The following is a 9,517-nucleotide window of genomic DNA, read 5'->3' as shown; positions in this document are numbered from 1 at the left end:
AAAAATATATGAAAAATAAATGGGTATTAGGCGATGCATAAAATAAATTATGCGTCGCCTATTACTGTAATTTTTTTAAAAAAAAAAACTCTGTTTATCATCTTTAAATATTTTCACTGGTTATTTGATGCTGAAATAATATCAGATTGATTAAACAGAAAGATCATAAACCCAAAAAAACAAATTATTTGTTCATAAGCGACTCATAAATATTTTAATGAGTCGCTTTTTATTTGAAATGTCCTTCCCAAATGTAATCTATTAGTTTATTTGGGTTCATATAAACTATCACTGATAGCCGAAAACATGAAAGTGCAACTCGTTGAACATACTTACTTCGAGCAATTGGACTATGGGTCCTTGCTTTAGACCAATTTACAATTGTTATATCCTATCTCAAATTATGTCGTGAGATGTGTTTTTGTGTTTGTGTATACTCATAATATATGAGAATAATTGAAAAGAGCATTGATAGAACTGTTTTATATTTTTAGATTAATTGACTTGGTGTTCATTGGAATGCTATGTGAAAATTTTTTTTGAATGTAATTTTAAAAAAAGTGACACAAATTAAAAAATAAATTTTAATTACTATTGGATAAGGCGACCCTTATATACGTAAATGTGTCGCCTGTTTCTATCAATGAGTCGTTAGATCATCTACCTTTTTAAATGTAAAATTACCATTTTAGAATTATTGCCAAAAGTTTAAGAAAGAAATAAACAGTACTTGGAGAAACTTATTTGTTTTAAACAAATTAAAAAAAGAGCATCTATGAAACTGTTTATCCTTTAGTGACACAATTTATCTGAATACGTCGCCTGTTTATCCAATTTCTTAAACTTTTTGGCGCGTTATCAAAATTTATGCAGGATTTTGAATACCATTTCTTTTCACAAAATATGTGTTAGTACACTTCATAATAGGTGTTAGAATTGGAAGCAATCTAAAAGAGACTTGAAGAGTGGGATATTTCGTGTTTAATTTTCCATTTGCTTGCATTGCTATCTGGAAGTTGGATTTCTTTCTTCATGGATTCTTCTTTCTTCGTCTCCCTCGTGGTTAGCTTGGATTCTTCTTTCTTCGTCTCCATGGTTTCGGTGAGTTTCTTTTCGCTTTATGATTGGCGGTGACATGTGGTGGATTGGGTTATTTTTTATTTATTTATTCATTATACCCGAAGGTTAGGTTCGCTGGGTTTTCTTAATCTTGTTCTTGTGGATAATTTGTTTTCGATGGGTTTTCTTAATCTTGCTTTTGTCAATAATTTGTTTGCGATGGGTTTTCTTAATCTCGCTTTTGTGGGTAATTTGTTTGCGATGGGTTTTTTTAATCTTGCTTCGATGGGTTTCTTAATCTTGCTTTTGTCGATAATTTGTTTGAGATGGGTTTTCTTAATCTTGCTTTTGTTGATAATTTGTTTGCAATGGGTTTTCTTAATCTTGCTTCGATGGGTTTCTTAATCTTGCTTTTGTCGATAATTTGTTTGCGATGGTTTTCTTAATCTTGCTTTTGTCTCAAATTTTTTTTATGATATTGTTTGATATTGTTCTGTTTAGATTGGTAGGGAAATGGATAAATCATGGATAACGAAGGATAGAACCTCAAGCGATTTTGCTAAGGGGGTGAGTGAATTTTTGAAATTTAGCATGGAGAATGCCAATGATTGTAATGCCATACGGTGTACTTGCATGCAATGCGGGAATATGAAAATCCATACTATTAGGGATATTAAAGGCCATATATATTGGAATGGGTTTGATGTCAACTATCGGTGATGGATTTGGCATGGTGAGTCATGTGCTGATGGTATTAGACCATCTTCTCATTTTGGGAATATTAATGTAGAATATAATGAAAATGATAGTAGTAGTAAGGAAGACGTGGCTTTCAATAGCTTAGACATGACCCGTGCTGCATTAGAAACTTTTGATAATGATCCTAATGAATTTGCTACCTTATTGGAGGATGCGGAGAAACCTTTGTACCTAGGTTGTACCAAATTTACCAAGTTGTCGGCTTTGGTTAAATTATACAAATTAAAGGTAAGATATGGATATTCTAATAAGAGCTTTGATGTACTGTTGCAATTGTTATCCCAGATGTTGCCAAATGACAATGTGTTGCCAACCTCCATGTACAATGTTAAGAAGACTTTGAGTGCTTTGGGAATGGAGTACATCAAGATTCATGCATGTCCTAAAAGTTGTATTCTGTTTAGGAAGGAATATGTGGACCTTAATGAATGTCCTAAATGTGGATCTGCTAGATGGAAAATTGATAAGAATGGAGTTGCTAGCAATATTCCAAATAAAGTTTTATGGTACTTTCATATTATTCCGCGTTTTAAACGAATGTTTTGTAGTGTTGAAACAGCTAAGAATTTGACATGGCATGCCAATGGGAGAAAGGTTAAGACAGGGGAAATGCAACACCCTGCAGATTCTCCATCTTGGAAGTTGGTTGATCGTTTATGGCCAAACTTTGCATCCGAAGATAGGAATTTGAGACTTGGGATCGCGGCCGATGGAGTTAATCCACATAATATGTTGAGTAGTAGGTATAGTTGTTGGCCTGTGATGACGGTTGTGTATAATCTTCATCCTTGGTTGTGTATGAAGCGGAAATTTATGATGTTAAGTCTTCTAATTTCTGGACCGAAGCAACCAGGAAATCAAATTGATGTATACATGGAGCCGTTAGTTGAAGACCTGCAGCGGTTGTGGAATGAGGGTGTTACGGTCTTCGATGCTTACCGTCAGGAGAAATTCACATTGAAGGCAGTGTTGCTATGGACAATAAATGATTTCCCAGCTTATGGTAACTTGTCCGGTCATGCGGTGAAGGGATATTATGCTTGTCCAATTTGCAGTGAAAATACTTTTGCTACAAGGCTAAAGCATGGAAAAAAAATGAGTTTTACCGGGCATAGAAGATTTCTTCCTCCAAATCATCAATATAGAAGGCAAAAGAAGGCTTTCAATGGATTTCAAGAATTTGGAGTGCCTCCAAAACCGTTGACTGGAGAAGAAATCTTAGATAAGCTTAATGCAATGAGATTTGATAACTCACACAAGAGGAAAAGGACTGTTGATTCTGAAGAATGTTGGAAGAGGAAGTCCATTTTTTTTGAATTGGAATATTGGAAATTTCTCCATGTGCGACATAATTTAGATGTCATGCATATTGAGAAAAATGTTTGTGAGAGCATATATGGTACATTGCTCAATATTCCTGGTAAGACGAAGGACGAAGTTAATGCTCGGTTAGATTTACAAGAAATGGGTTTGCGGAAAGACTTGGCCCCTAAGCCTCAAGGTAATCGAACTTTCCTACCACCGGCCTACTATACATTATCAAAGCATGAGAAGAAATTGTTTTGTAAGTGTTTAGCGGACTTAAAGGTTCCAGATGGTTATTCTTCAAACTTTAGGAATCTTGTTTCAATGGAGGACTTAAAGATGGTAGGATTGAAATCTCATGATTGTCATACATTGATGCAACAACTCTTGCCTCTTGCAATTCGTGCAATCCTTCCTAAACATGTGAGACATGCAATTGGAAGACTTTGTTTTTTCTTCAATGCAATTTGCAAGAAGTCTATCATTGTTGCTGAATTGGAAAATATTCAAAATGATCTTGTCACAACTTTGTGCCTTTTAGAGAAATTCTTTCCACCATCATTTTTTGATGTAATGGTTCATCTAACTGTACATTTGGTTCGAGAGGTAAGATTGTGTGGACCAGTACATTTCAGGTGGATGTACCCGTTTGAGAGGTACATGAAAGTATTGAAAAGTTATGTTCGAAACAAAAATCGGCCAGAAGGTTGTATTGCCGAGGGTTACATATGTGAAGAAGTGATTGAGTTTTGTAGTGAATTTCAGAGAGGATTAGATGCAGTTGGAAACCCAATTGGTAGATATCAAAAGTTAAATGATATGGATGATGTTGGTGCCCCATTTAAAGGTGGAAAAAATCAATCAATTGATCAACAACTTTGGGAGCAAGTTCATAGATATATACTTTTGAATACACCAGAAGTGGAACTGTATGTCAGGTGCGTATATACATGTTAATGTATAAAATAGTTGATATTTTTAATACATATATATATATATATATATATATATATAGATCAACATGTATAATTTAGTTGATATTTTGTATATATTAATAGGCATCGATAAGTTGATATGTTGGATATTTTTATTAATTACAACAACTTTTATTTGTTTTAGTATTCATTTTGAAGTCTTGAAGTCAAGCAAAAAAAATCGAGGAAAAAAAGCAAAATGGTTTCAAGACGAACACAAACGTACATTTACGTACTGGTTACGTGATAAGGTATGGGAAAGTTAAATATTCAATATATAATATCATTGTTTTAGCTTTAATTTTTCATATTTTTCTATTGACTAGATTGCACAAGAGCGAAGTCAACCTAATCACACAGTGTCTGAAACATTACGATGGTTAGCCTATGGTCCGCAATGGGTGGTAACGAAACATGAAGGATATGTCATTAGAGGGGTTAGATTCAACACTATAAATATGGATAATAAGAGGGTCACCCAGAATAGTGGTGTCAAAGTTATTGCCAAAAGTGAGCATTTTGCTAGTGCTAAGGATAATAACCTAATTTTAGCCGAGATGACATACTATGGGATCATAAGAGAGATTTGGGACGTCGATTACACTATGTTTCGAATTCCAGTGTTCAAGTGTGATTGGGTTGACAGCAGTGGTGAGAAAGTTGATGAGATGGGGTTTACATGTGTTAACTTTAGTAAAATTGGATATAAATCTGACCCATTCAACATGGCTTCACAAGTTCAACAAATATTTTATGTTGAAGATCAACTTGACTCGAGATGGTCTGTTGTTTTAACTCCACCACGACATTGTACTTTGGTTGAAGAAGAATTGGTTGAAGAAGATGTTCTTGGCGATACTACAATGGCTCACAATCCATTTGCCATACAATTGCCAAGTGTTGATGAAAATGATAATGAGGATGAATGTGAGAGTGGCTATGTTCGTAATGACTGTGAGGGGATATGGATAAACAATATCTTCTAAATAAATTGGTACGTATATTTATTAACTTATAATTATATTTTAAGTAATATTTATTTATTCATTGTGTGTTTTTTTCTTATGTGTTTTCCACTTTAATTAGGAGAATATGTGCCACGCCAAACCTTAAGAAGGTAAATATTCATTAAATTTTCATTTGCCAAATTACAATTTAATTTATTAATTATGATTAAGTTTTTATTAATTTATTTTGCGTCAGTGCTAACAAATTTTTTTATTTTTCCATATGCAGTATGAGGGCGTAATATCGTCAACACGAGTACATCAACTTCCATCTCAATAAGTATGCATATGTAAAAATATGTCAATGAGATGATATTTAATTATATTGATTATTGTTTTGTTATGAACAAGTATTTATTTTAAATTTTTATATTCTAATTATTTTGGACGAAGTTAGTTTGGGTTTTTTGCTCTTATAACTAATTTTATATTTTAATAAATTTTTATGAAGATAAATCTAAAAAAATATAAAAGAAATGGCGGTTTATGAAGATAACTAAAAGTCGCCTAAAATATATAACGACATATAATAAGATAAATTTGGCGACTCATATAATTTTTAGCGACATAAATATATTGTTGTATATGTCGCTAAATAGGTAAAAGAGTCGCTAAAAATTCATAAATATGCGACTCTTATAATTTGTCGCTAAAACATGAACGGTCGCTAATATGGCGACACTAAAAACTCCTCGCTAATTGTTACGGGTCGTTAAAAAACCGATCCACACAATTTGTCGCTAAAAATAATACGTCACTAAATAGGCGACAAAAAAGCGTCGTTAAAAATTCATGAGACGCTAATTTAGAGACACTAAAAAATAGTCGCTAAAAATATATGGTCGTTAAAAGAGAGACTCACATAATTCGTCGCAAAAAATAACACGTCGCTAAATAGGCGACAAAAAAATGTGTCGCTATTCAGGAAGCATTTTTAGCGACATAATTATTTGGCGACGAATCACGTAAGTGTCGCTAAAAATTTATTAGTGACTTTATTATAAAGAGTCGCTATTTTATTAGTCGCTATAAGTACATCACTGTATGAGTCGCTAAAAATTAAATGTGCGTCGCTAAAAATTCTTATTAGGCGACTGTTATTATATGTCGCCTGTTATCTTATATATTTCGCGACAAGACATTTGGCGACTCCGTCAAATGCGTCGCTGTTTATTTAGTACGACGCAGTACTTGCGTCGTGTATCAGCTCGATTCTAGTAGTGCTTCAAATCCATGATTTTGGATTTCTTTAAAACTTTTAGGATGAAATTGGCCACAATTCTGATTGAGTTAAACTATGGCAGTTTTGGCCTAGTAAATTGATATGGAGACGTCAAAACTGTCTCAAAAATTTAAATTTATACTTATTCAATATTAAAAAGGAAAACTAGAAGCTTTTTCTACATAAACGAAAACAACGAAATAATCGAACAAATATGAAGATATTACAATTTATGGCTTTGTATATATATACATTATTATGCAATGCAGGCCGGCTTAAGGCATAGGCTACTTAAGGCACACGCCTAGGGCTCCTATTTTCTTGGGCCCCTTTAAAAGAAAAAAAAAATCATATATATAATATATAATATAATATATATATATATATATATATTAAATAGAATATAATTATTAATTTATTTTAAAAATATAAAAATTTTGACTTAATTTTTTTTTTAAATTATCTAATTGATTATTTGTTTTTAGGTGAGTTCTAATTGATTATTTATCAATAATCATTTTTAACTATTTTTATTTTTGAAAAATAACATTAATTAAGTTTAATTAAACATTTTATATTTTATAATTGATTATATTTTAATAATAAAAAAGAGAGAAAAACATGTTTAATATTCCTCTCATTTATGCACTTTTTCTCATTTGTTTATGCTTTTTTTTTCATCTTACTCACTTATTTTCATTCCTTATCATTCACTCATCTTTTATATTTGTTTAATCTTGATATTCAACCGATATAATTTGCAATTTTAATGCAAATGACTTTAAAATAAAAAAGGCAATCTTGTAAGTGATAATTTATTTTAATAAATTTGTATTGTTCATTCTCATATTAGTTTTAATTTTTGTTTTTTGTTTTTTTTATGAATTCATGATTTTAGTTATTTACTAATTGTTTTTACTGTTTGTAAAAAATTAAACTTTGTATTCCTCTAGTTTTTACTTTTTTTTTTCTTTATATTTTAATTCAAATAAATTGATTAGATTTATTTTGAGAACTAAAACTTCAAAAAAAAATTAAATTATTTCTCCTATGCATAAATTTATTATTTTTTATTAGTGGAGCTTCAGTGGAAAGAAGTTTTGTGACACTAAAATTAATGAAAGCTTATTTATGTTTAATTGTATCTCAAAAAGATTAAACAATTAGCAATTTTATCAGTTGAAAAATATTTATTACCGAATCTTAAATATAAAAATTTAATTAGTAATTTTCCATCTAAAAAGGCCAAAAAAAATATAGATTTTATATCAAAAAATCTATTTTATAAAAATAATATTTAATTATGACCCTAAATATTTTTTTCTGTCCTAGGGCCTCAAAAATTGTTGAGACGGCCTTGATGCAATGCTGTGATATGATATGATACATATGATATGTCTAGCAATAATTTTTAACATGAGACCAAATTAACAATAATTGCTGCATTACAATCAAACAAACATAAACAACATATTACAATTTATGACCTTGTATATAATATGCATTATTATACAGTGCTATCATATGATATGTCTAGCAATAACTTTTAACATCCGACCAAATTAAAAATAATTGTTGCATCACTATCACCAGACAGCATATATCATGCAACATATAATGGCCATAAATCGACATATTATGCCAATTTTATCAATTCTTTGGCCTCTTTCACAAACAGGAAAAGCAATGAAAACTCCATTAATTGGCATCTACATCGGCAATATCTTCAACAACATCAGCATCTGCATTTGCATTTATTTTTATGTTTTTGGACTTCTGATCATCAAGGTAATGCTGGTATATGTAAGAAACAAAACCCCAAATGGCTAGAACCATTGATATAGCCTTTAAACCATTGAATTTGTCATGGAAAATGATCACAGCCAATACTTGAATAAGAGGCAAAGCCAGAGCACTCATCACATTGCAGAACAGAGAAGACACTTCAAATATCAATCCCACTGCTCCAATTTGGAAAAGTTGCCAAGATATAGCTGACCATACCAGAGTCATCGCATAGGAAACTTTCCCCAATCCAAACCCCTCCATTTCACTCCTCAAACCCTTCCACTCATTGCTAGCAAAAAGCCCAACAAGTATCACCCAGCTTGCTACCAGTGACTGAAAGATAATCATTTCCACAACAGCTCTAAAGGATATCTTCTTTATAACCTTCCTGAAGAAAAACTGTGAGAGGGAAAGAACTAGTGCAGTCACGACTGCAGCACAAACTGTGCAGATAAACCCAATTGCATATTTTCCTTTTGAGACACCATTGACATTTGAAGGATTGGGTTGGAAAGCAAGGAGTGTGGGAGAGATAGTGAGAAGGACAATGGAATTGGTGATGAAAGGAGTGAACTTTTGGGAATTGAGGAAGAAGGAGAAAAGAGCAGTGAAACCCAACTGTGATGCAGAAATGATTGACAAAGTAGAAACCGGGAGGTACAAAAACCCATATGAAGATGATAAGCAGCCTCCTGCTGTGAGTAGACCAAGTGTAAGATAAACCAACGCCAAGGTTATTATAGATGGTGGACCTGATATTCCATTACTGGTGGTAGGAATTGAGGATGGTGATGATGATGACGATGATGATGATGATGATGATGATGATGATGATGATGAAGTGGGAAGGAAATAGAAGGGAAAGAGAATTGGGAAACCGACAGTTTGAACCAAAGCAGCTATCCATTTTCTTTGTCCACCTTGATCATAATACAATCTTCCCAAAAGGATTGCTGTTGATTGTCCACACAAGAGAAAGATCATGTACATTGCCATTCGAATCCACCATTTATAATCTTTTCCTCGTAAATTTGTTGTTGAATCTTGTCGCGTTGCTCTGCTTGATTCTTTGTGGGCTTCCTGATCTGGTTAAGAACAAAAAGAGCAAAAAATTAGAGTAACCAAAAATAGAATGCATATAAGGAAAGGATTAATAAGTTTCACTTACCAATTGCATGAAGCTGAAGTAGTTGATTTTCTGCCATAATCAAAATGTGAAGGAGTTAAAAGAGAATAAACACATAAAACTCAGCTTCCTATAGCTAGCTCTGACAGTACCCCTTACAGAATGTCCAATTGATATACATATTTAAACTGAATTTGAAAAACCAAAAAAAATAATAATAATAAATAAATAAAATAAAATAAAAATAAAAATAAAAATACATATATTTAATTTATCT

The 9,517-nt window shown here is 32.0% G+C and overlaps 1 protein-coding gene across 1 annotated transcript; it reads right to left on the bottom strand.

Moving 5' to 3' along the window:
* Positions 1-7,753: 7,753 nt before the first annotated feature.
* Positions 7,754-9,439, bottom strand: LOC107431168 (purine permease 21). The gene is made up of 2 exons (XM_016042049.4): positions 9,283-9,439; positions 7,754-9,199 (listed from the first exon to the last, which is right to left on the bottom strand). Exons 1-2 carry the CDS (start codon positions 9,317-9,319, stop codon positions 8,025-8,027), a joined length of 1,212 nt encoding a protein of 403 aa, XP_015897535.3. The 5' UTR covers positions 9,320-9,439; the 3' UTR covers positions 7,754-8,024.
* Positions 9,440-9,517: the final 78 nt, after the last annotated feature.

This window comes from Ziziphus jujuba, chromosome 6 (genome assembly GCF_031755915.1).
Source record: "Ziziphus jujuba cultivar Dongzao chromosome 6, ASM3175591v1".
Taxonomy (NCBI): domain Eukaryota; kingdom Viridiplantae; phylum Streptophyta; class Magnoliopsida; order Rosales; family Rhamnaceae; genus Ziziphus; species Ziziphus jujuba.
The sequence above is the reverse complement of the archived record's forward strand: the minus strand, read 5'-3'. Positions and strand labels throughout refer to the sequence as shown.

Excerpts from the sequence above, each read along its gene's own strand:
- LOC107431168 (XM_016042049.4), bottom strand. The coding sequence starts at position 9,319 with ATGGCAGAAAATCAACTACTTCAGCTTCATGCAATTG. Across the intron at positions 9,200-9,282 it reads ACTTCAGCTTCATGCAATTG|ATCAGGAAGCCCACAAAGAA; the intron begins GTAAGTGAAACT and ends GTTCTTAACCAG.